Below are 26779 nucleotides of genomic sequence, written 5' to 3' on the forward strand. Positions count from 1 at the left end.
TTGCACTTGGATCTACAGCCCTTGGATTCATGTTCTGTTCTGAATCCCATTAATTTCATGAGCGTATGGGTGGATATGCTGGAGTTTATATTAATGTAGCCCACTGGAGGATGGAGACTTGTTTTGCACAGCTGGATGTATATATTCCATTATCACCCTGTAATAGCATGGTAACATGCTTTGCTTTTAAAGGTGCATCCCTAAGCAGAAACTGCATGGTCAATGTTAAATGTATTTGTACACATTGTATAGATGTGTATGTGCCCATTCCTGCATGTGTCTGTCACTATTTAAGAGAATTTTATGAACCCATACTACACAGCTGTGTTGAATGACGATGGGAGCCAGATGTTCTGGTGTGATGATGTATGACATTTTTGTTTTATTTATATAGCGTCCAGATATGTGCTAGGCGCTTTACAGATATGAGAAGAATCCTATCCCAAGTAATTTAGTCAGTGGCCCTGATCTTTCAGTTCTTGTTGCCTTCAGTAAGTACCAAATAAGAACAGAAATTTGATCACAGGCATAAATTGCTGGATCAGAGCCTAAACAAATACATTATGCAGACAAAAGGCTTAGAAGTCTGAGGTAAAAAGATATTTTAAAAAAAATCCCAGTCCTTTTATGATTTGTTCATTATTAGCTTAGTCTTGCTTGCTTACTTGGATTGGTTTTTAGTGCTTTTTCTGTTCTACTGAAGAAATGTTTGTTAATCCATAAACTACTTTTAAGCTTTTACTTGAATTTTTTTAATTGATGGTAAGAATTCAGTTCAGTTGTTTGACCAGTTTTTTCATGCAGAAGTTTACAGCTGATTAAAACTGGTTATTCTGGCTAGAAGAAAGGAGAAGTTCTTTTGAATGTGCTACTGTACCAATGTTGCTTTTGTTGCTACCAGTTAAATTTTTCTATTGGGGGGCCAAGGAACTTCAGTTGTCAGCTCCTGAAATGTGACCAGAGCCTGGTATTCATGACAGGTATTGTTTCTGCTGGAGGGGGGTGGTGGTGGTGGTGGTGGCTGTGGCTGGGAGGAATTTGCTGAGTACCTCTCTCTGGGCTCAAGATCAAGGAGAAGGAACTTGCTGGTGCAGTGATGAATCGAAATGATAGATTTTTGGTATGTAACTATTTAACTTCAGCAGATTGTTGCACAGCTTACAAGTTTTACAAGTAATCTTTGTGAAGCACAAGTATGATACAACTCTGTAGGTTTTTTTTAAACTTGATGTTGGAAATTTATTGAAGCATTCACACTAGCTAAACATTTTTTTTTTTTTACAGGAAGCACATAAAATGGTTAAAGAAGCTAATGTCAAACAAGCTGCAGCAGAAAAACAGTTAAAAGAAGCACAGGGAAAAGTGAGTTTTTTCCAACTTGCTTGCTTTGTCTTTTCGCATAATTCTAAAACTATAGTGTAAATGATTTAAAAAAAAAAAAAAAAAGATGTGCATGCATTATTAAAATATATACTGAGTTGTTCTGTGTTGCCTTGACCTGTTCTTAGCTAACACTGATAGATGTAGAATGTTAGAATCTTATCAGATAGCTAGCAAGGTGTGCAAGAAGCCAGTGTTATTAAAATATGCAGTTGCACAGGGATCTGTGTGTTAGTACTGCTGGAAAATGAAATTTTACAGAGGTAATTGGAAATTGTTAAATTATTTAACACATTTGTAGGCTAATATGGTATTTTTGTTTGACTTTCCATTTTTATTTTCAAGATTGATGTCCTTCAGGCTGAAGTAGCAGCATTGAAAACGTTAGTACTGTCTACTTCACCAACATCTCCAACTAAGGAGCTTCAGTCTGGTGTCAAAACTCCTTTTAAGAAAGGGCATGCAAGAAACAAGAGTACAAGTAGTGCTATGGGTGGCAGTCATCAGGACCTTACCATGATGCAGCCAATTGTGAAAGACTGCAAAGAGGTAAGGATTGTCCTCTTTTTGCTAACAAGCAAGTTTTGTTTTTTCTCACAGTGTTTTTTGTCTAGTATATACTAAATCTTGCAATACTGTTTATTGAAGGGATATTTTTGTTAATGAAAGACTTTTTTTTATACACATCAGTAGGTGTTGTATAACAACAGTATGACTGGACGACAAGCTCTAGTTGTTTTTTTTTTTTTTTTTTTTTAAACAAAGTCCACTGCTGGAAGTTCATTAGCTTTCATAAACTTTTCATAGAAAACTGTTGCAAGAGGAGTCATCATTTTGTAGATCAATAATGGGTGAAAAGGAGTTGGGGGGAGGGAACAGAATCAGTGATAATTTATTAGAGAAGAAGAGAAGAGTTACCACTGGAGTCCCAGAGGGCCTCTGGTTTTATCTGCTCATGCTGTTGAGAATGGGGAGATACTGAGGGAGTAGCTTGGTTCTCAAGTCCTCAGAATCTAGTACTTGAAAGTATCCAAAGAGTTGTGAGAGGGGTCTGTCTCATGATAGTGAATGGGTAGTAGAACAGCAGATGAACTTCAAAATCAATAAATCAAAAGTAATATATCTAGGAGGAAAAAAAAAAAAGGCAGTTATAGCAGACATGCAGTTGTGGGCTTGGAATTAGCTACGTGATGCAGGAAAAAAAAATTAAGTGTACTTGTAGATAATTCTCTGAAGGTACCATGTCAGTGTTCAGTGATGGTCAAAGACCCACAGAGGCTTAGGATTTGTTAGGAAAGGAACAAATGGCAAAACAAAAAGTGTTACACTGATGTATAAACAGGGAGGTAAATATATGCATCTATTTCTGCACACAACTATGACACCTCCATCTCAGAAAGGACATAACGAAAATACAAAGAAGTGTGGCGTGATCAAAGCAATAGAAGCATTTCTGTCTGTGTAGGGAGACTAGGACTCATTGACACATAGAGCAACAATCTATACAGTCACAGGTGACAGGGAATATGAATGGTGGACAGCTATTAATGATTCCCTCTAATGAGAAAGCTCTGGACACTAAGCTCTGGGTGCCAGCATCCCAGACAACTACTCTCTAGCATTTGGGAATAACCTCAAAGATACCTAGATGTGTCTACTGCTTTTGCTATTGAACCTGTTTCAGGCAAGCTCAATAGCTGCTTGGATCTTAGGTAAGCAAGTAACATCAACTTAGTGTAAATGCTAAATGCATCAGGTTTGTTTTTTTAATTTTTCAAAGAACTGAAATGTCTCTTTAATGTATTTTACTGTAAAAATAAAACATTAAAATTTTACAAATTGTAGTTACAATTGGCTATTTGATTGCAGGTAATCAAAATTTCAATTTAGGGAAAGTACAAGTAGAGGTAGGGAGCAGATATACACGTAGCAGTGTAGATTGGAAGGGAAGAGCATGAAGCTATTATATTCACTGAGCATTTTTTTCAAGGTAGCTTATTTACAAATTGTAGGTTTGGGTGAATTGAGTTAGATACAGAAAATAACCAATAGTTGCTAAGAAATGCATTATAACTTCTTGATTTGTACTGTACACTTCTAAAATAGCATTTTTCTGCTGATATCCCTGATTGTACTCATTTTAAAACCAAACCTAATGTGGGTTTTAAGGTACGGGAAATGCTTCTTTAGGGAGCAAGTTACACCTATTGAGTTTCACTCGTGGTGGCCTAGCAACCAGAACGTTTATGGACAAGCTTAATTAAGATGGTTGGTCCTGATTGTACCTGAGTGCAAGGCAGGTACTCTAATGGAAAACAAATCTGCAGTCTAACTTTTGTAGATTTTTTTCAAGGAAAAAAAAAAAAGAATACTTCCTAAAACACATGTAAAGGAACAGTAAAGTGCTGGGAGTTCAGAAAAAGAGTGATGCATGATAAAGAATTAAAGACTGAAAGAGGTTGGTTCTGATCTTCTAAAATGAATTAAAAATCAAAATTGATTTTTAGCATCCATTATTTTCCCTTTTTCACTATCTCATCTACATTATTCGTTTTTAGTACTATAAGACTTTAAAATCATTTTGTTTTTTTAGATGCATTTTATAAAAGCAGTATTAATATTTGCTGGCAATGTCTACGGTTTTCTTTAAAATACATTCTCAGAATACTGCTTTTCATCCTCACTACTTTTTGCACTCTGTTTCTCTCACTGTGGAGTGGAGTGGCAAAGAAGCTCACAGAGGGAACAGCACTGGGATCTGCTTCTCATTTTTCCACTTTTCTAATATTTTTGTTTGTCTTCTGCGCTTTGACTGCAGTCAGTTTTTTTTTTTTTTCTCATTCTGCATGACTGCCTGCCATTTCTAGGGGCACTTTTTTACAAGACTATTTCTTCCCTTTGTTGCATCTCATCTTTGGGTTTTATTCCCCTGACCTTCCTGACCTGTCTTTGGCCTGCAGTTTATATCTCTCCATATACCTTTAGGTTTTGGTTCTGGTAAGCCTGTTATCCTACAAAAAAGGGGTTTGACAACCAGTTGGAGGGAAAAGGCACTGAAGTCTCTGTCAACAAGAATCTCAAAGCCAGTCTGAGCACGTCAAGTTGGTGTCACATAACTTAGGAAAGTGAATTTAAGGAGGTGTTTGTAGCTGGGGCACAGTAATATTCTCTCAGTGTGATAAGAGACATAGTCTTCAGGCTCATTATTTACCTCTGGATATTTGTAAACGATCAATTCTGGTGTGATAATTACAGTACTTGATTGGGGAATCTTTGTGTTTTAGGCTGACCTGTCTTTGTACAATGAATTCAGATCTTGGAAGGACGAACCTACTATGGACAGAACGTGTCCTTTCTTGGACAAAATTTATCGGGAAGATATTTTTCCATGTTTAACCTTCTCAAAAAGTGAGGTAAACAGTTTACATGTTGCCACTGACACTTTTCCTTTAAATATGTTCCATGAAGCTAGCTGACTATTAAAATCTCTTCATATAAAGGTTTACCATTTGTGTTCCATTAGAGTGTGACAGTTTTTAGTGCAGTACCGAAGATTATTCTGGAGTATTGAAATAAATCACTTTTTCTGCAGCATTTGCTATTCCAGATGTGGCTGCCTTAGGTGGAGATTACCTACACCTTTAGATGTTAATGCTGTCTGGCAGAATCAATGTTTGTAGGAATGGTTGGTGGGTTTTCCCCCAGTGTGTCAGGTACTGTTTAGGAGAAACGGTGTCCTGTCGCTGCCCCTTGTTGATAGAGGGGGCACTAGAGCCCAACATAATTAATTTTGTGGCCCTATTTTCTCTCCCATCAGTCAGAGCAGGTGGAAAGCCAAGTCTGGGTATCTTCCTGAAGAGAGGTTTGAGTTTCAAGAATTAGACTTTGGGATTTGACGTGATTCAGCAGGGACACTTTGGGAATATGGTTTCAGATTAAACAAATTATGTGACCGTGTGATTTTTCCCATTCCCTGCTTTCCCCAACACAGAGGAAGGAATGATGTTTTACTCATCCTGGGATTACTGGGGAACTGGTTCCAGCTGCAACTGCTGTACTTATTCTTTGTTGTGAAGCAGCATTTATGGGCTGTAGTTGCAATATCAGTCTCCAGAGGAAAGGAACTTTATTTGTAGATCTTTAATAAAGTAATAAAAAATTTTAAAGCCCTACAACTTGATTTTTTTAAATAAGATTAAAAGTCTCTGATGAAAAAGGCTACGTTTTTTTCAGGATAGTTGTCTGTTTTTATGTGGTGTGTGTACTTTACCCATGCTTTTCATCTGCTGTTACTTTCTGGCCAGAAGCGTGCATGATCTTCTAGTGAATTGTATACCAGTTCATTATGGTTGGTCTTGAGCATCATATGAAACTCTCCCACTAAAAAAAGTTTACCTAGTTACTATGGGAATTAAATTACTTCTGCAATATGTGTAAGTAGGCCACCCTGCTGTCTTTCCCAGCAACTTCATTTTTTTTTTCCCACCTCGGTAGTAATACAGTCACTGTAGAATCGTGTTTCCTCTTAGGGAAAGAATGAGGCTTCTAGCACTGGTCAGCTATATCAGTCATTGTTTCCAGATGCTGTGCATAGTGACAAACTTCTGTTTTCCTTTGAGTAACAGTAAACTACTGTGCAGTTAATAAATTACACATGTATTATGGTTTTGAATAATTGGGAATGCAGTTTTCTGAATAGTTGAAGTATTGCATTATCTCTTTGTAGACTCTTGTGTAGAAGTGTAATCTTGTTTTGCATTTGGTAGATGGTATTGGGAGAGTATTTTGTATGAATTTCTTTCGTAGCATTCTATTTTAAAAATATTTAAAGTACAATTGAAAAATATTTCTATTAGTAGCAAGGAATGTGGGCACAAAATCATGTTTAACTGCTAACATAAATAGTGCAGTCTTTTAAATCAAGGTAAAGGGTATTACTTGTGCATACTTAAACAGTATTCTTGGGCAAGTGTTGAGTCCAGTCAAGCAAAATGAGCATATTTCTAGTGTGTAACGGTTGTGTGATTATAAATAATAAACAAAGTTCATTTTTTATATTAATTAAGGTGATGTTTTAACTATGCTAGTGTTCCAAAGTCACAGTAACCTGTTGGCTCTCCCATATGTTGTTCAGTCTTGTTTGAACACCATTCTAAAATCATCTCTGGCTGAAAAAGTGGACTAATACTTACTTTTTTTTGGAAAAGTATAGAAGTCATACTGCATCATTATGTTTTTCCATAGAACATAATAAAATTAGAGCAATTTTTAAAGCAAGCAAAGTTTGTGCCATATCCACTATCTGACAGAAACACTGCTTGTGCAATTGTACGTGCTATTTGAGCTTATGAGGAATGACTGAATATACAGTTAGCATAGTAGTCAAGCATAACATTCTGTGCTGTAAAAGCAGTTATCTTGCCTCAGGGAGGACAGGGTTATTTAGAGGACAGAATTTAAACTCAAGCCTGGGAATGGGACCTCTTGTGTATGGCATAGGCAAAATCTCATTTGTAATTCAATTTCTGTTTGAGTTGACTTTTTCAGTTCTGTTTGAATTGACTTTTTCAGTTTTCCTAACTGTGCAGAGGCAGAAATGTATCACTGCTTTGAGGCAATGGTTAACACTGAGCTGTTTTTAACTGCTTTCTTAATTTCTCTTGCAGTTGGCCTCAGCTGTTCTGGAAGCTGTGGAAAACAATACTCTGAGCATTGAACCTGTTGGCTTGCAACCTGTTCGATTTGTGAAAGCTTCTGCAGTTGAATGTGGGGGACCAAAGTATGTTAAGCTAACAGACAGAGGGGGAATCTGCACTCATTTGAGATAACTCTTGGATTGAGAGAACTGCTATCAACTGATCACCTCATTGACATTTGTATCTCTTAAACTTGTAAATATTTCTTAAAATCTCAGATTTCAAGATTGCTGTTTCAAAATTTTATGGTGAAAGTAAGCAACTAAACTTAAAGGTTTCTCCTAGATTAGCATAAAGATATTTTTCTGTTTGGGAGAGCTGCTTGTAGTCAGTGCATCCTAGGTAAAGTAACATTTACTTCTGTGGAGAAAGACCAGCCTGATACTTAAAAATGAAGTCTTTTCAACTAAGGCTCTCACCTGAAAAAATCATAAAAAAAAAATAGATATAGAAGTATTACAGGCTGAATGTCAGACATAAAAGAAATGTACAACATATGTAGCATAGTGGCAAAGTCAGCTGAGAGACACGAGAGGAGATTTGTAAAGTAAACTGTCTGAATATGAGCAGGAGGAATGTAATGAAGAGGGAATGAAAGTGAGGGTGAGTTTAAACCTAAAGTAAGAAGTGTGGATGAATGACCAGATGGTTCATAAGAAAGTCTGGAATGGTCCTAGAGGAATCTTAAGCAAGACTTGATGTCAGGTACTGATACAGACATTAAGGTTAGGTGGGAGGGACTTGCCTGAGGCACTGGGGCTTTGATGAACATGGAGAGGAAGGGAAGAGGTTTCTGGTGTGCTTCAGTGCACGTCAGGGTTAAGCAAACAAAGCCACTGTTAATACAAATTTGGAGAAAAAGTATTTCTCTGCTGGAGATCTTTTAGACAAGTTAACATTTCTCTGTAATACTTACTTTGGTAGACTCAGGTTTCTGGTAGGAGACTTGCATCAAAATGTTTTCATCTAGCTTAAGATTTTTCTTTCTTTCTCATTGCTACTGTTTTTTAATTCTCACTTCTCCTCATTATTTCTGGGTGGAAGAGAAAATACACTTCAAAGGCAGTTTTAATTTCTCCTTCTAAAGAATCTGTATAAAATGAATATTATGTTTTATGACTTAAGCTAGTAAGGATCAAAGACTACAAAATTCAGGCATTCAGATATTCTTCAGCTTACTACTGTCACCAGAAAATGTGTTCTTTGAGCTGTAACAATCCTCAGTCACAAGTGATGGAACTGCTCAAGGGGTGGTGATTTCAAGTCCAAGAGGCACCACTGTGAGCTGCAACAGAGAGTGGGGACAGCAAGAAGCTACTGAAACAAGTTGGGTGTCATTAAAGAGCAATTGGCAAGCTAGTCTAAAATTGTTGTGGTTCAAGCAACTTTCCTGCATCTTGATAAAGGACTCAAAGAGGGCACTTGTTTGCATCAGTCAAAAGTTTAGTGAGAGTTTTAACCTTCTTTTCTCCAATGTGATCCAGACTAACTGGCTGGGCATAGATTAATATTTTGAAAGGTCCATGTGCAAACTGTACGTTAGTTACTTTAGATGTATGAAGTCTATCTTTTTCTTGCTTTTCCCACTGTCACATAGTGACAAACACTTCTATGTTACTGCTTGTAGTTAAGTAAGAGGTGAGGAATGTGCAGTATTTAAGCTTAATTTTGCAGCAAATGTGCTTTGTCTTAAATATTACTGGCACCGAATGGGAAACAGCTGTTTTGGTTTTTACTTAATCAGGGTAGCAGTTCTGCAGTTTCATGTTTTCTATTTTAAATGGTGAAAATCACTATTTTTATTGAAACCACGTTCTTTAATAGGTAGCGTAATGTAGACAAGCAGTGTAAATAAATAGTAATGGCAATTAGAATAATGCTCCTAAAGGAATTCTTTTTATTGTACAGTCGCCTGGAGGATAGAGGGAACAGATGCATAAAATAGCAGGTAATAAATTGCTCAACAGCAAAACAAGGAGTGGAGGCCAGGGAGCTGTGATAATAGCGAAGAAAGGTTCTCGACATACAAAAGTTATTGAATAGTGCCTGTGCTGGTGTGTAGGAAGTATTGCCTTAACAAAAGGCAGCTGGGTTTCCCCACAGGATCCGAGTAATTGTCCCCACGGGGAACAAAGCAGTAAGCTGTACAGAGCAGAACTCAGCCATTAGTAGTAGCTGTCATGCCAGTGTTTAACCTGGTGTGATGGAAGATAACGTATAGAAGGTGGTTCTGTTGCCAGAAGGGAAAAAAGGGCTCTGTTTTCTTAGCATTAAAAACCTGTTTGTCTGCTCACAAAGGCTTGGCTGTAATTGTGATCAGCTTGCTTCAGCCACTGTAGTATTTCTTGGATCAATGGACTTCTGTCAGGCCTCATAAATTACTGTGGAAAATCACATACAGTCTTCAATTTTCTCCTGTCTTGCATGATTTTGTGGGCCAGCTGCAGACTATCTAAAAGGGCCTCTGGGCCACTGTTTAGAACTGTAGAAGCTTAATAATTTTTGTTTCACTTTTGAAAGGCTGCTGCTTCTTATGCTCCCTAATTTCATGAGATAGAAATGGAAGGGAGAAGAGCCAGCAGCTTTCAAAATCAATGAAACAGCGGATGCCATGACAACCCAGTTCATCTGAGATACCGCAATATAGAAATTCCAAGTAAATCACATTCCTGGGGTATTTGCATAGTATTACTAGCAGTTTCTTCAAGAGATGTAAAACTTTAGAAAAAAAGAATGCTAGAAGAATTATTTTGGATTCTTTGCCTTTTTGTGAATTCTGTCTGAAAAACTCCTGGTGACTACCGACCTTTCCTTCTTCCTGTACATAATACAGGAACAGGACCAGAAAAAGTACATTTATTTTACCATCTCTTTTTATAATGGTAATGGAAAGAATTATTCTCAAGCAACCTGTTTTCCTTAGCCTCAAACTTTTATACACTGGAAGTAAAAAACGTGATTTCAGTTTGGGCATAAATGCGAAGCTTATCTTAGAATGCATCTGGCAGAGGCTTCAGAGTTATTCTGTAGGCCTGAATTTTTTTCTGACGTGCAACATCAACTAGAAATCTATTAACAAAAAATCTGTTTAATTGTTGGAATCGATAATTTAAACCAAGTTTATTTCACACATAAGGAGTTAAGGAGTTCCCATTGTTCATGTTTGACAGTCTGGAACTAGTGAATGTGGAAGTACCTGACCAAAGCTGACAAAAGATTTAAAACTCAGGAATATATCACTATGCACTGGTGTTGAAACAAAATTAGCCCTTGTCAAGCTAAAATAGTTGACATCATTTTAAAGTTACAATTATTACATAAAGGCAGAGAGTTGAGTATCTGAGCTAATACAAAGTAATTACATTAACGCTTTAATTACATGTGGGTGTTAGACATTAATGTCGGATTTGTTTATTAAATTATGTGAACGTTATATTTTGTAGGAAATGTGCTCTCAGTGGACAAAGCAAGTCATGCAAGCATAGAATCAAATTAGGAGATTCAAGCAGCTACTACTACATTTCTCCTTTTTGTCGTTACAGGGTGAGAAATTTAGCATGATTTAATTTTGAGCAGTATTTTTTCCATAACATTATACGAAATATTAACCACTATTTTTATTATATTGTCTCAGATCACTTCTGTGTGCAACTTCTTTACATATATCCGATATATACAGCAAGGACTGTTGAAACAGCAAGATGGTGAGTAGCAAGTCGTGATTTACTTGTATAAACATGGAATTTATATAGTGCATGTGGCTAAAACTTGCTGTTGATTTTAATTATGAGAACTTGGTGATACCTACCCTCCCATGAAATTAGAAAGAAAAAACAGTGCTTTTTAGTCCATTTAAAAAATCAGATTATTAAGGAAGAAATTTCATTTAAAATTCTGTGACAAGGGGAGTTAAGCGACGATTTTTCTATACTGTATTGAAAAATTAAGGCTCTTTCACAAAGTGTGGAAATATGACCTTTTCTCACTGTACATTGTTTTATTCTTCCAGTTATATTGTTTTGTTCTTGTTCAAGCTTGAATACAGCCTGTTTTTTTGTTCCAACACATTGAATAACCTGTGTAATTTCACTCAAAAAAAATAAAAGTGTTGCATTGGTTAGAGAGACCAGAAAATCTTCAGTTGGTTTGATCTGGATTCTTTGTTCACTTTGTGAATTGGCACATCTTACATCTTTTCTCATTTTGTACACTGAGGACTGACAAGGATGACAATGTTTTTTGGTTAATTTTTTTTAAAGAAACAACAACAAAAAGCAGGAAATAAGGCTGTAATTGTTTATCCGAATGCAGCTGAAAACTACGCACTTGGTCTTTGATGTGGCATTGCAAGGTCTCTTGATTAAGACTCTGTTCATAAATGTAGCTGCTAATGTAAGGCTTCATTTCTCACTGCACCTCTCTCATCCACAACCCAAAAGGGAAATGTGTTTTTACTGCTGTTGCTTCAGGCTGTTTATTTTTCCCCACCAGAATTACCTGGCTGCTTTGTTCCAGCCAAGATAGCATATCCAACAGCTGCCTATTGAAACTCTTATCTGGGCAGTGAATCGGAAATTTGCTTAACTGGGCTATTTGGTTTCAGTATGTCTGTATAAATGTAGATGGCTATGAACGTGTATATGCTGTATGGCTGGATTTTAGAAACGCTCTGTGTATTTTGATCTATACTTATCTCTTCTGATATACCCCACTTTGAAGAGCTCAGGACTTCGGTAAAACCAAAATCCCATATCTAACCTGAAGTATTCCTGAGATGACAGACTGTTCATTACCCAAACAGTGCTATTTACTTTCATTTCTAAAGAGATTTATTTTCATTGAATTGACCAAAAAAGCTACGTATTCTGTATACTAAATTATTTTTAACAAAAGTTTCAGACAATGGGAATTGTTACTGAATTACTGTCATTGGCAAAGGCCTTGAAAACGTGTCATTTTAAGATGTAATCTGGTTTATATTTAAAGGCTTTTACTTTCCACAAAAGGACTGTGGCTGTTTAACAACCAATGGGCAGCTCAGCTCCACCGTGCTGTTCTTTCTCTCTTCTTCTCCTCAGATGAACAGGGAGAGGAAATGTGATGGGGGGAAAAAAGCAAAAGATGCAGGTTGAGCAGTTTAATTACAGGAAAAGGATTAAAAAAAAAAAAAAAAAGGTAGCTCCTTCCCAGTCAGACCCAGTACAAAGACATATATAGCTTCAACTAAATATTGTTTACCTCATTATTAATGAGATAAAGAAATTGACTTAGTGTTTTATCCATCCAAATGTTTTCAGCATCATCAGAATTACTTATTTTTCACAAGTAACAAAAAATTGGGCTTGGTTTTTCAGATCAGTTGTCATCTTTACCATTAAAAAATCTTGCATTTGTATCTTTATGTAAATACTCCAACAACATCTCTAGAAGAATGTGGGCACTCCTAATTGTCCTCATTGTTATCTTTCTTCTGCTAAACCATATCATTTTTGAGACGGAGTTCACTTCTGCAAAAATGCTTTTTGAAATATGGTACAGGAGACCTTGACCTCAGGTTAATAACCTTTGTATTCAGTCTACATCATAATCTTGACTGCATGGAAATAATTTTTGTCTGGAATAATTATATACTCAGTTATTTTGATTTGTGTTGCAGTTATGTTTAACAGTATAAGGCATGCACCAGGCTCATCATGTTTGGCAAAATACAGATAAAATTAAAAAAAAAAAAGTCTTTCCTCCCTAATTCATTGCTGCTGTCAGATTTCTGATAGGGAAAAACAAAAGAAGGAGGAAGAAGGATCGAATGGAAGAATTACAACAAAATTATAGGTTTTGTGATGAAACAATTTTTACTTAGTCAACAAGTTCTACTTCTTTCGTTTTGCGGTCTTTTAATTATACAGAAAAATGAATCAGTGGAAAGGACAATTATATTGAGAAACTGTAATTAATTAAAGCTGAAAAGAAGTACTGATGTAGTTTTGTTCCCCAATTAAAAAAAAATCTGAAATTTAGTCTTTTAATTCGTCTGTCTCTTAGAATTTTCAAAATATTTTTTTTTTCCAAAAACAATCACAAATAGCGCTCACATTTTAATTCTGGTTTCACTAGGTGTTTGTTACTTCTTAAGTCTCCTTAAACTGAGGCAATGTGTATATTTCAGTTAAAATATTAACTCGCGTTAATGACATTTTTATATGTTTCAGTGGATCAGATGTTCTGGGAAGTTATGCAGCTGAGAAGAGAGATGTCACTAGCAAAACTTGGCTACTACAAGGAAGAACTCTAAATCTTTTTACTCTTGCGCATGCATGAACTTCATTTAATATACATAACTCTAAAATTTCGGAATCTTTTTTTGTCACTTGATATTTATTTCCACAAAGTGGGTCCAAGATCTTTCTCCTTTTGCAGATTGCACTAAGAAGTACTGTGATTGTTTTAAACTGACCTATGCTGTATATGCGTACATAATATCTAGTTGAACAAATGTGGTAAGCACTTGCAGGTGTATTAGTGATTGTAATTTACATTAAAAAACAAAACTTCTGATTAAATAAATGTTAGTCTGAAGCAGAATCGGTTGTCTGTTCTTTGTGATGCAGAATGTTGTGAACCTCCCTGGAAAGCTAAGTAATTCCAAACTGACACTGAGGTGATTTTATGATGAAGGCATGAATGTCTGGTATTTTCCTCAGTGTAGTGTTTAGATGCATGTATGTATCTTCTATATGTATGTATGCCGATACAGTTAACAGACAATTAGGAGAACTTGATATTCTTGCAAGTGCTGCTTCCCTATATTTTTTTTTTTTTTTGTTTTTAAAGCAATAGAAGAGAATTGTGTACTGTGAAGAGTCAGCAGCATAATTGGGCTGTCCTCTCTCACTAAAGTAGGATGCTTTTCAGATATCAAGGAACAGTGAAGTTTCCTTGGTCCCTCTTTGGCTCTTATTTAGACAAGTTAGAAATCTGGCCTGACTCCTATCTGACTACTAAAAACTTTCTTTCCCTCTAATTTGCTCTCATTAGAGTTTTAAAGAAATTTAAAAAAAAAAAAAAAATTCTTCTACTTTTTTGAAATTTCCAATTTCTCTGTTTTATACATCAGTTTCCCATAGTTGTCTTTACACCTGCAAAACATCTGTTCCATGAGTTTTGTTAGCATATTGATAGTAATTTACACAAAACATTAGTTGTGGTCAGTCTATAGCACTTTGTCTGCTGCTCCTTGGTTGTCTTGCTCATGAGGGGGCTGCCCACAGGCAGCAGCTCCCCAAGACCTGCTCCCACACGGCTCCGTCCCATGGGGTCCATCCCCCAGGAGCAAACTGCTCCAGCACGGGTCCCCCACAGGTGGGTGGCAGCTCCCCCCAGACCCCTGCTCCTGCATGGGCTCCTCTCCACGGGCTGCAGCTCCGGCCTGGGGCCTGCTCCTGCGGGGGCTCTCCATGGGCCGCAGCACCCATGGAGGAGTACCAGGGGCTCCTCCACCCATGGGGGGGCTGCAGCATGGAGATCTGCTCTGTGTGGGACCCATGGGCTGCAGGGGGACAGCCTGCTCCACCAGGAGCCCCTCCACAGGCTGCAGGGGAACTGCTGCTGCCTGCCTGGAGCACCTCCTGCCCTCCTGCTGCACTGACCTGAGGGCTGCAGGGCTGCTTCACTTTTTCTTACTCCTCACTCCAGCTGCTGTTGTACACTTTTCTTGAGGAAAAAGTTTTTCCTTTCTTACAGAGGCTCAACCAGAGTCACTCAGTGGCTTGGCTCTGGGCAGAGGCAGGGCCCTTTGGAGCCGGCTGAAACTGGCGCTTATCTAACATGGGGCAGCTGCTGGACTTTTCTCACTTAGGTCACCCCTGCAGCCTGCCAAAAAACCTTGCCACGCCACGTAAACCCGTAACAGGTAGACTTGTTATATAAAAGCCCTTTTGGAAAAACACTAGGTCTTGATCATGATAACGATTTATGCAGTTAAAGCAGCGGCCGGTGAAGGCGCAAAAACATAAAATGGAAGCTTATGGAAGTTCTCTAAAAAGAAGCATCTCGTCTTAAAGGTTACAGATTTCTTCTGTTTGATGCCAAGCAAAAATAACATTTTTTTTCATCACTTTCTTACTGGAATGTGTTGTCCTCACCATTTTTAAAAAAATAAATAGAATGAAGAGCAAAATTTAATACCATATTTGTGTTGTGTGCACAGATAAGTGCCTGAAAATGCTTTGCTAGTGTTAGCATCAACCAGGCATTTCCATATCAAGATTAAAACAAACAACCGGGCCCAGATCTTTTACTAGTAATCGACTATGTCCAGCTCAGGCAATTTCAGTCTTAAATATTTTTTGTCAATCTCCTGTCACTGGGTAGATACTACTACTGGTTCCTGCTGTAGAAACATGGAAGAATTCTAGCCTCAACTGTTAGGAACAGGTTGTTTCTTAGGTTGGTTAAGCTAAGGAACGTGGTTTTATTCAGTCTTAGAAAACAAATTGTATTTGTTGACTCAGAAATGCTTCCTAAATATTGCTAATACTTAGTTTACATAAAGATATCAAACTGTTTCCAGGATTATCTAATAGTAGTTAAATGATAGTTTGTAGCTGCTGTTATTCTGACTTAATAATCCTTTACAAATGTTGCTCATTTAAGCAAACAAGTCAAAGATTTTTTTCTATACATGATAGCATCAAGACAAAATGTATCTAAAATTTATTATACAAGAGGCTATTTTCTTGTACTAGGGACTACAAAGATGTACCGCTTAGGTGGTAATGGTTGTTTGGCTTGATTGCATCGATTAGTTTGCTTCTGTTTTCACATCTTGTTCCCTAAATTATTTTCTATATCTTTAATATAAGCTGTCTATCATGAGAAACCCATGCCACTATGAGTGTCTGGGCTTGTAACAACTGCACAACAGTTACTTGCCTGGTGAATGCAACTACTTTAGAAAATGGCCTTATTCCACGTTTCTTGACTTCATTGAAGCTTTTGTTTATAACCAAATGTCTCTTACAGATACCTACTCAACATACCTGAATATTTTTTTCTCCTCTTTGCTTATGGATGACACAACAGGGGCAATCTTCGGTATGCAAAGGCCAAGTGAGAGAAAGTGAAAGTTTGCTGCTGGCCTTAAATACGTTAGTTGAATGCGTAGCCTTCCCATAGGCTTTTCAAAGCTACCTGGGACAAACAACTGTAATTTAATAATGTAAAAGGTCTGCTTCTCTATAAGGCAACTGTGCTGCCAGACAACGATTTTTTTCGAGCAGTTGGATAGCCTGGTGCTCAGCTGCTTAGATGGGATGGTGCGTATGGTGAAACCACTGATGGCCCTGCACTTACAGCTATCAGAGCGCTTGGTCTTTCACCAATACTTATAATTGCATCACCTGTGTGAAAGTACAGAGACAAGACAAGTAATTTTTATTGCTGCATTTTTTGCGCATGTGTGATTGTGATTAGGATTGGGACCAAAGGTCCCTAATATGAGAACACTAAGCATACTAAACTGAGGAGAGCACATCGCCTTCACCTTGCCTCAAAAGTCCTACCAAATGTTTCTTTACATGTAGCAGGGTTAAAATATATCCCAGATGCTAGTTAGGAAGGAATGATAGTAGCCGGGATGAAGTCAGCTGAAACCTCTGACAAAAGCACGATGTGCTCCTTCATGCATTTGTGATCACCTGGAAGAGAAACAGCGCGTTTTGCTCAGCCGGACTCTTCGGGCAGCAGGAAAGCAAAACGTTTCTCCTGGCTTGTCATGGATGTGGTGGGAGAAAATGAAGCCCTGCAGCAGTTCTTTGAAGGTAAGAGTAGTTTTAAGGGATTGTCTTAACAATTTGTTGTGGCAGCAAAAATACAGCAACTGTTTGGGATTGATTGAAGACAAGACGAAGAACAAAAGCCCCCAAACAGAAGCTCTATTTATACAAAAGTATCATTTAATGCAACACCGAAAAGAAACAGTACAAGTGGTGTAGATGCACTGCAGTGTGTTTTTCTTGGTATTTTGGGGAGAATAACAAGGAAAGGTGGATCCTGTGGTGTGGTGCTGTGAACTGTCAGGAAGAAAACCAGGAAGTGGCCGAGGTCTCCTCACCACTTATCCCTTCTGCAGCCCTAGTGATTTTCATGAAGCTGGGGAGCTCCCTCCCTACTCTACCTCATCAAGTCAGGTTGCAGAGGGTTTTCTTTCCACTCAAAATTCCTCTGAAGCTATTTGATTGTAATTGGATCTGAGAAATTAAAAGCCAATATTTTTGTTTGGTTGTCTGGGATCTGTCCTTATGCCTTTTGCCCAAAGTCATTTGACACTCAGGCAGCACCCATCAGTCTTGCTTCTCTTACCACAAAATTTGCTTTCTATCACATTCCTTAATAAATTTTAATTATAAATTATTTCCTTCTATGACCTGTACAGGTATTCATCATCTGTTATGGGTCTTAACTATAACCACCTTTTTTATTTGACTAAAACAGTCAACATTCTTTGCCAGAATTTATTTTATTTTATTTTTTTCTTTTGGCTAGCACTAGGTGAAAGGTGGCAGCTCTAACTTCCTAACTTTTGACTTTGATTTCAGTCTAGGAAATGAAGGTCTGCCTGCATTCCTCAAGGAATTGTTTTTAAGGCAAGAAATTTAAATCAGCAAACCACAATCTAGGGCTGCTAGCAGACAAATGTGTTGTTTATGGATATTACAAAATCCATACCATGTTTCATAAGTTCACTTTAAGTCGCAGAGATCAAAAACTAATAAACTTGGTTTTGCTTTCAGCAAGATATTTGTTTTTATCAAGCTATTTGTTCAAGTACTGTACTGCATAGCTGTTAAATACTCGAAATAGTGTTGGATATGAATTACATAAAAAGCTGATCACCAGAAAACTTTTTAAGAAGTTCCTTGGGAAATGGCTTTCTGGGAAGTGCGGGCTGGGTTTGTTTGACTTCTGTGACGATACTATGATGGTAGAAAATATATCAGGGATTTTAGCTGTGCGAGCTGTTTAGCTAGAATTACTAATTGTAATTGTACTAATTGCAATTCTAGAATGACTAATTTAACTCTCTTTAGAAGGTAGTTAGGTAGAACATCTGTATGGGTGGGGAGAATCCCTGTCAATTCCATTTAATCACGGAAAAAATGAAACATTTTGGAAAGTCATGTTCCTTTAGTAATATCGTGTGGTTCTGCTGTGTAGAACTAGAATATGACAAAGGTCTGCTAAGGTGATGCAACATGAGGGGATGACATTTGTTTCACTGTCTGGACACTGACACTGGATGTATGGCAAGGCTACAGAAGCTAATCACTCTTGCTTTCAGTATGTAGGTAGCTAGACACCTCTTGCTGTTAAACCACAGGTAAATTTGAAAAGGGAGCAGGCTGATTTAAAGGATGGTTTGCAGTCTTTTCTTTTTCACTCCGCTGAAAGTAAGGGCAGCTTTGACTGCTTCTTTCCAACTTAGCAGTACGGCTGGTGGTTTGGCTTTAGAATGCTTCCAAATGAGACAAGAGCAATAAACTGCTAAGTCTGATTTAGTGGCCTCTGAGATTAGTCATAGCAGCTGGAACATTGTCTTTCAAGGCTACAAAACAGCTGAGTCTTGCAATATCAAGTTTCAAATGCTGCCGCTGAGGAAGTCTCTGATTCATCAGTACTTCAGCTTTGGCTTCCAAATGGATCAGCTGGCAACTAAGCACATTTAAAATGTTTTGCAGGATTATTTGAAATTCATGAGCAAAAAAGAATCCCACTTTCCCTGTTGCTTTAGTTCCTAACAGTGCATATATGTTCTGACACTCATTATAAGATCAACTCGCATTTGCAGTATTGAGAAGGACAGCCTGAAGAAGTTTTCAAGGAAAATGAGATAATGCAACGATTGTTTTTCCTGTAAATCACTACTTTCAATAATCAATAGATCTTAGATTAGATGTGACTCTAGCTGGGACTTGACCTGTCTTTTTCTCATTCAAGAAAATGGCTTTTCTCTTGTGGAGTGGCTGTTCTGAAAGTTTTCTGTCTCGTTTCATTCCTCTCACACTAGATACTTGATCTTTGATTTCTCTTGAAATAAATACTTTTATTATTAAAATATTTAGATTTTTGAATCAGTAACTTCCTATTTGTCAAAGGGAGGCCAGAGCTCCCCAGTTTTTCTGCGTGTCCATCTGTAGCCGAGCAATCTATTCTTGCTGATGTTACCAATAGGTTGAGACACAGAATGAAGGCCAAAGTAGTTGCGCTGTTAAATTCAGCTTTCTCCTGTTTTGCTGTTGTTAGAAGCTACGTTCAGGTGTCTGAAATGTGTGTTTGGCCTCAGTGCCCTCTGTGAAGAAGTCTCCTAACAGTGGATCACCACCTCTCTTTGTACTCATGCTCCTGTGTGGATAACACTGAATCTATCTGAATTAAGCCACAGAACAAACCTGCCATTAAACATGAAACACTTAAAAAAACAAAGGCCTCTCCTACCATTTTAAGGATGAAAGATTGAAACAGGAGTAAAAGATAACTTGACAACTTAAAAGGACTCACTGTGAGATTTCTGTTTTTCTGGAAAATGTTGGCATTTTGGGGAAAAGCCGCCTAACATGACACAAGCTCACTTCTTACCTGTTGGAGTGTTGCAGATCTTCCTGCCATTGAATAACTGTGGTCTGTGGAATATCCCCACAGGTTGCAGTGCCATCAGAAAGAAGCTGTTTTTTCCTTAACCCTTTTCTACTCATTGCTGCCATGTGCCTGAGGTTCGTGTCCTTTGCCCTGATGGCTGAGCATCTTCTATCAATGACTCCAGTCTGTTCCAGTCAAAATGAACAGGATGATATTCAGTAATTTAAATAGTGAGCAATACTTGGGATCCTTTTAGCATGAAGGAAGTTAAGGAATTATCCGCCCCCTGAGTAAGACTTACCTTATTGCAAGACTTAACTTAATGAAGCTCAGCTGGACTTTTCACTGAGCTTTTATAGTGGCCCATAAAGTGTTTTAGTGGTACAGTATCTCCAGATGAATATTAGTTATTAATTCCAAGAAAACATTTCCTTCAAGATGCAAGGCTTTGTAACAAGCTTTATGAATTTGTCCTTCACAAGGCAAGTAATACTTGGCATTGATCGTGTTTTATGAGCCACTTACACATCTCCAGCTGTATTTAAGGATTGTCCCCTGATGGAATAGCTGAGGTTTTGACACAATTCTTACAACAAATAGCTGGAGTTGGCTAGAAACTTCCTGGCATATCTCTTTTAATGTCAAGTAATGATCAGTTTAGTATTCATGTGGAAAGCGGCGACCATGCTTCATGCCAAATTCAGACCTGTGTGTGACTTTCTCTGGAACAAGCGACTCCAGGAAGGACATAAAAAGAACCACAAGGAGTTTCTGGTTCTGTGCCCCCCATCCTTCACTTTGCATTAGATACTAGTGAAAAGGAGACAACTGATTTAAATGCAGTAAGGCTCTGCGAGGAAATGCTGAGAGAATTAACCGAGGCAGGAGATTGAGGGATTGAGACTGCAGCTGTTGGCTTCAGAAGCGTACAGGGGAAACTTTGGAGCCTCCTGGCTGGAGAAAAGGAGGTGTCTGCCAAAAAAAGATGTATGAACCTAGTCACTGTCAGACAGGGAGGAAGGACAGAGATCAGTCTACTCTGGGGTGCGAGCGGCTGGAAATAGGGGCAGGCTAGCAGGGAATGGACAGGGAAACAGAAGGCAGTGCTGGAAGAGAAGTTTGGGACTTCAGATCAAAAGGGACAGAGCAACAGAATATCTGTTTGATATTTGATGGAAAAATGGTCAACATACATGTACAGCCCTATGCTGCCCCTGACTGCAGTCTGTTCTGTGAGCAGCCCTGTGTGAAGCCCCAGTGCCTTGCCTTTGCATTTCCCCTTGCCCCTCACTGGCTCCAGCTTATTTCTGCTGGTTCCTGGAGGAGCTGGCAGTCCTCTGCACAGTGACACGAGTCACCCAGTGCGGACGCTTCCCAGAGGATGGCTGGGCAGCCTGCGCTGTGGAGTGTGGCCTGGGAGCAGAGATCCTTGTGTGCCTGCTGATAAGGGCTGCTGATGCTGCACATCCCCTGGCAGCACTGAGCCAGGCATGCGGTTTGGTGCAGGAAGCTGAATGTTCACAGGGGCCTCTCAGCAGAGCTTATCTGTGTATACACACAGCTCTCTGCCCTTGTAGTGGCTTTGGGTAACTGGCTTGCACACTACCAGGGAGCAACAAGAACAGTAAATAAACTCCCAGTCAAAGTGTCAGTGTGCTTTATCATCCCCAAGCCCGTATCTTTCAAGTGCCTACCATGTTTCAAAGCCTGTGAAATGGATGCCAGTGTTTTAAATACATTTGCATATGATCCAGCAGCTCCTCCTCTGCTGAAACATGCCAGTGCAAGCACTGGCTGGCACAGAAAAGGAAAGTACATGCAGAAAGAAAGAAAAAAAGATGGTTATTAGAGTTAAGGTCTACAGGACTACAGCCAAATGTAGTGTGGCTCTTCTGTATATCAGCATCATGAAATTCCTTGGCGGTGGGCTGTCTTCCTGATGTGCTTCCTTCCTCTCCCAGCACAGAGTTACTTATTCCTTCCTTCTCCTCCTACCCATTTAACTGTTAGAGCAAAATGTAGAGGTTAAGAGGGAATGGTGCATATTGCTGTTGTTGTCACTGAGCAGGAGGGCTAATCTCTGGACTGTGGGATGCCCGTATCAAAGACCCTGTCCGTTTTTGTTTCAGAGCTGCACTTCAAAAGAGTTTGTTTCTGATCTTGGTCAAAATAAAGCAATTCTTGGTTTTGTGGAACAGGAAAAAACACATTAGTAACAGGACTGTTTCATTATGCATGAGGGCCAGGCTACTCGAACAGGAGGTCAAGTTTTAGGGAGGTTGTTGAAGAAAGCCAGGCCCCTGTGTACTTTCAAGCTGGTTTTGCAAAGTGCTTTGTTTGCTACTGCTTCAAGATTTTCCATATTACAATGTTGCTGAGGCAAGTAAGTCTGCTACGCCTATTGAATCTGCTCCTCTCTGAGGTGTGGAGAAGCAGCTTTGTATACATTGCTGGTATGTTTGGATGTAAAAACCTACCAGCACACCTGCAAGCTGCAATCTCACGGTGAATGGCAGCTAGAATTCAGCCTGTAGCACCAATAAGTAAACCTAGATTCCCTTGTGCTCACAAAGCTATTTTGGAAACATTTGTTAGCAACTTGAATTTATGTAGTAAGACACACACACACAGGGGAATTCCTGTGCAAGGTGGTCAAATTGGGTATCAGATGCTGCTTGCAGTTAAACAATGTCTAAACACTGGATCAAGAAAGAACCACACGAGACAGAGACAACAGAAAGAAAGAAGAAACCTTAGGACTTCTATGATGCTGGTGTCAGCCACTTGGGGCTGAGACACGCAGCTGTTGATTTACAGGCTACTCCACTTTATCCTGTGTAGTAGTGGGATAGGGCTATCCAGCTCCAGTGGCTGACTGGAGCAAGCAGTAACTTAAACTCCCTTATCTTGCTTGCTTTCTGACTGGACACACCTGTGTTTATAGAAGGCTTGCTGGAAAGCTGGGGAGCCTGCGCAGTAGTTTTGTTTGTTTTTCTTTTCTTTAAGGGGAGGTCCGTCTGACTTGCTTGACTTGCTAGGAAAGAACTCACGAATTCCACAGACTTTATAATCATAAAATCTGTTTATAGCCTTCAGTAACTAAGCAGCAAAGGACAAAGTACTCAACCTTTCTGCTCATTAACACATTTAACATATTATTGGGCTGTTTTTTGTTTGTTTTGTTTATTTGTTTGTTTGTTTGTTTGTTTTTCTAGGTAAATAATAAAAAGCCATCAATTCCTTTAACATTTCTAAAGCTTTATTTCTGCTTCTTTAATCTAACTTCAGGACAATGGATTTTTAAATTATTTTAGAATAGCTTAAAACTATTAGAAATTCACTGGAGTACCAATGCAGAAAGTGGATCTCTGTGAGACAACATCTGAGCTTTGATTCAATCACCTACTTTGATCCCAATATAAAAGGGTATGAAGTTATCTTCAGAACCTATTTTTTTTTTCCAGTTTCAGGTGGGAGCCCCTCATCCTCTTGCTCTGATAATTCAGTGAGGCCTTACTGAGAAATACGAACTGGTGTTTTCCTGGTGCTGCTCCATAATCTGCATCCTCCCCTGTATGCTCTCTTTTGCTCTGCGTTTCCTGTCATCTTTTCTCCCCAGAGTGACTATATTTCTAAACAAAAGGGTAACCCATATATCACACATGAGATTTGCACCTCTGCTAGGACAGGACTGATTTGGTTTTCCTTGTGCATGACATTGGGCAACGTTATTTAGTCTAAAGTACTGATGACTGTACAAATTTCACTCAGAATTTGTCTTCTTGACTTCTTTAATTATAGGGCAAGATGTCCACAGAGCCTTGGAGAACCCCATGGTGGATACAAGTATGCTGGAAGAATTCATCAGTAGTGACTTAGAGTTTGGAACTTTGTAAGTATTAGAGCAGCAAATTATTATTTTTTTTTTTTTCAGTAGCACATTCATAAAATCTGAATGCAACAGTCAGACCTGAAATCTCTTAATTTCAATAGGACTGTGGTGTGGTGTTCTTAGTTGAAAATGCGTAAGCGCTGGAAATATAAATTGCAGATAGTAATAGAATACGTTGGTTTTATAGTTCAACCGAATGGATATGATGATGTCTGGGATAATTCACAACTGTTATACTAATTATGGCCTTAAATGCAAAGCTGTTATTTTTTAATATAACCAAGTGCTGCTTTAGTGTTAACATTCAGAATAAATGATGTAAATGAGATTAATGTATAATAAATTGAGAGACTAATGTAAACATCCATGTCTGAGGGGAACAGGTCTACTCTTTTCATCCTAACGATTCCCTCAGAACGAAGAAGCTGTCCATTAATCTTTTCTGAGACTTGTTTTCAGAGTTACAAAGGCTACATAATGAGAAGGGTCATGGTTAAGGGTGGAAAGTTATACAATGCAGATCTATCAAGACTTCAAACCCAAATCTTTCATCTAGACAACTGTCATATGATTGTTAAATGTAAACTATGATTAATGGGCTGACACTTGCCAAGAGCAAAGCAAAAGTGGATGTTTTTACAGTAATTAAATGGCTCACAGGACCTTTCACTCTGTACATACTTGGCATTGCACATATTTACTTACAGTGGGCTAAATAGGCTTCTACCTGCTCTAAATCATGAATAATGACTTGATTTTCTCGCTGGCCACACTCATAACAGAAGAATGAAGAGGCTGCTTCATATAAATACTCATAACTTTTGTTCTTAGCATGACTAAACATGTATCAGATTCAACAGATTATCAAACTCCTTTAAGACAACTTTAAAGTGCAACTGTTGCCTTTGTACACAAAAACATATAGCAGTAATATATATGTACATATCTGGTATCATGTAGCTTAGGTACATTACGTGGACATTATAGCTGCAGTGCTAAGCATGAGCAAACACAATGACATAATCTGTTTAAAAGAGCTTCAAAGCAGTGTTTGAGCCTACAATTTATAGGAATGCTTGAAAGGGTTAGGAGCCAATTTCTGAACCTCCATCATCCCTAATGCAATTGAGGAACCCTTATATGTCCTTTAAGTGGCCGAGAGTTGGCATAGGATTTTCTCTCATTTAAACTACTACGAAAACACAATCATAAAGATCTGAAAAGTTTGAAATAAAATAGTTATGAGATGTGACGGCCCTGTGCCCTCAGCTGACTAAAGCCAGGAGCCCAGCCTCGCTGTAGCAGTCTGCTGGTGACTTATGCTCTTCCCATTTTCAATGCAATGAAGTGGTTTTGCTATGTAGTGTGGAAACACCTGCTTGTTCCTGTGAACTACTCATGAAGGACTTGGCTTAGCTTAAATTATGCTCTAGTTCCACCTCTCTCTAAGGCAGTATTCCTTTACATTGTCTGATAGGAGAAATTCTAAAAGTGTAAAAGCAAAACAGAGCATATGCTACAATAAATACTATAAATATATACTATAACATAATCAAGCATATGGGCTAAAGACTAAATAATCAAGAAACTTTTTTCAAACCCCAAACATGGGGATGCGCTGAGCTGTTGGACATGAGTTGAGTCATAAACTGAGAGCAAAGCTCCCAGTGTCAGCTGCAGGCAAGCAAGTGTTTGCTTTCCATGTGAAAATCAGGAGGAAGGTACACAGTAAAATAGCATAGACAAATGTGTTCTTGTACAGATCAGCGTTATTGAAGTTTTTCACAAAGAAAGCAGTTCTTGTTTACAGAGATTTATGTCTTTGAGTAACAGCAACAACAACAACAAAAAAGAAAAAAAAGGAACACTTTAAAAATTGGAGATAGGCAAAAGCGTACTTCTGTTGTTGTGCTTTCATAATGACCTCTCCCAGCAGGGCTGTTAAAAGAGAAATCTTTCCTGCTTGGCTATGGGGTTTGGCAAGGAGGTGGCTGTGGATCACATGTAATTTCTGGGTTCCCAGCCAGGATTCTTCTGTCATGCCTCCAGCGCCCTGGCTCTGCTACTGATTTTCGGAACATAACTGCCTTTCTACCTCGTTTTGTCTGTGCACCTGCTCCCTGCCGTGCTCCCACTGGGGGTCTGAAGGTGCTGTGCCACGCAGAGACCTTGCCTGACACCAGGGAGCTGAGTGAGTTACTTCTGTGAAACAGTGCTGGCTGTCAGCATAAAAACCTGAGAGGACCCAGCTTCCTGCTTCGTGTAATGTGAACTGGGAGATGAGCTTCTTGCTTGTGTAGCTGTACGCAGAGGAAAGCAGCCCGGCCCTGCCTGCCTTTGGCACAGCACAGTGTTACTCAGCGGGCGTTTTCACGGCGGGTGACGTGGAAGCTGCTGGGTGGCGGTGCTGCATGTGGAGCTGCACGGGTCCACGTTTTGTGAGCGCTCTTTGTTAGAAGAGCCTCGTTTCATAAATTTGTTACCAATTAGCACAAACTTTTGATCACTGACTCGGCTACTGAGATAAAGAGAACATAAGCACTTAAATACACTTCCTCCACACAGACTTCCTGGGGCTCAGTTTCAGCTGAGCACTTCTGCCTCTCCTGCTCTCCACTCCCCTCCTTGTCTCCTGTGAGGTGACGGGAGGCCTATGGTGGGGTAGTGGGGTGTAATAGCTCCTCCTTGACACTCTTCACCCTTTTCTGTTTTTCCTGGCTCTGCCATGGGTCACTCATGACCCTGCTATCCCCTTGGCACGTCCCTGCTCCAGGGGGTCGCAGCCTTGCCTCACAGGGCGCTCGCTGCCTCAGCTGCATGGCCGCTCGCCCACCCGTGCCACTGTGGGACACGGGCGCTGCTGAGTGCTGAGGTGCTAGATTTAGCAAGCGAGGGGTAGCTCATGGCCAGTTGGAACCAGCTGAAACTGGCTGGGACTGGCTGAGACTGTCTCAAACTGGCTGGAACCAGCTGCAACTGGCTGAAGTCAAACAGAACTGGCTGAAGGTTGCCAGGACCAGTACCCGGCAGCTCGTGCCTGCCTCCCCTCAGTGCAGCCTGCAGCCCCTGCTGCCCAAACCATGCCTGTTTTTTCCAGTGCACCTTTAAAATTTTTCATTTCTGAGGGCTGCTGGGATGGACCTTTTCTTTTGTGATTTAGACATAAAAGATATTAATT

At 39.1% G+C, this 26779-nt stretch overlaps 2 protein-coding genes across 6 annotated transcripts in view; both read left to right on the forward strand.

Moving 5' to 3' along the window:
- Window positions 1–13658, forward strand: part of RAB3IP (RAB3A interacting protein) — a 30347-nt gene extending 16689 nt beyond the window's left edge. For all 4 annotated transcript variants that reach the window (XM_038186090.2, XM_027455796.3, XM_038186096.2 and 1 more), the window contains 7 exons: window positions 1285–1362; window positions 1726–1929; window positions 4665–4793; window positions 7047–7159; window positions 10520–10619; window positions 10711–10780; window positions 13286–13658. In XM_038186090.2, coding sequence (XP_038042018.1) covers window positions 1285–1362; window positions 1726–1929; window positions 4665–4793; window positions 7047–7159; window positions 10520–10619; window positions 10711–10780; window positions 13286–13368 — 777 coding nt within the window. In that variant the 3' untranslated portion in view covers window positions 13369–13658. The remainder of the gene's footprint in view (window positions 1–1284; window positions 1363–1725; window positions 1930–4664; window positions 4794–7046; window positions 7160–10519; window positions 10620–10710; window positions 10781–13285) is intronic.
- Window positions 13659–16556: 2898 nt separating this feature from the next.
- Window positions 16557–26779, forward strand: part of MYRFL (myelin regulatory factor like) — a 44086-nt gene continuing 33863 nt past the window's right edge. Inside the window, exons 1-2 of one of the 2 annotated variants that reach the window (XM_038171913.2) lie at window positions 16557–16894; window positions 23511–23601. In XM_038171913.2, the coding sequence (XP_038027841.2) occupies window positions 16849–16894; window positions 23511–23601 (137 nt within the window). In that variant the 5' untranslated portion in view covers window positions 16557–16848. The remainder of the gene's footprint in view (window positions 16895–23510; window positions 23602–26779) is intronic. The other variant, XM_013096851.5, reaches the window with a different exon arrangement.

Source organism: Anas platyrhynchos, chromosome 1 (assembly GCF_047663525.1).
Source record: "Anas platyrhynchos isolate ZD024472 breed Pekin duck chromosome 1, IASCAAS_PekinDuck_T2T, whole genome shotgun sequence".
In the NCBI taxonomy this organism is placed as follows: Eukaryota; Metazoa; Chordata; class Aves; order Anseriformes; family Anatidae; genus Anas; species Anas platyrhynchos.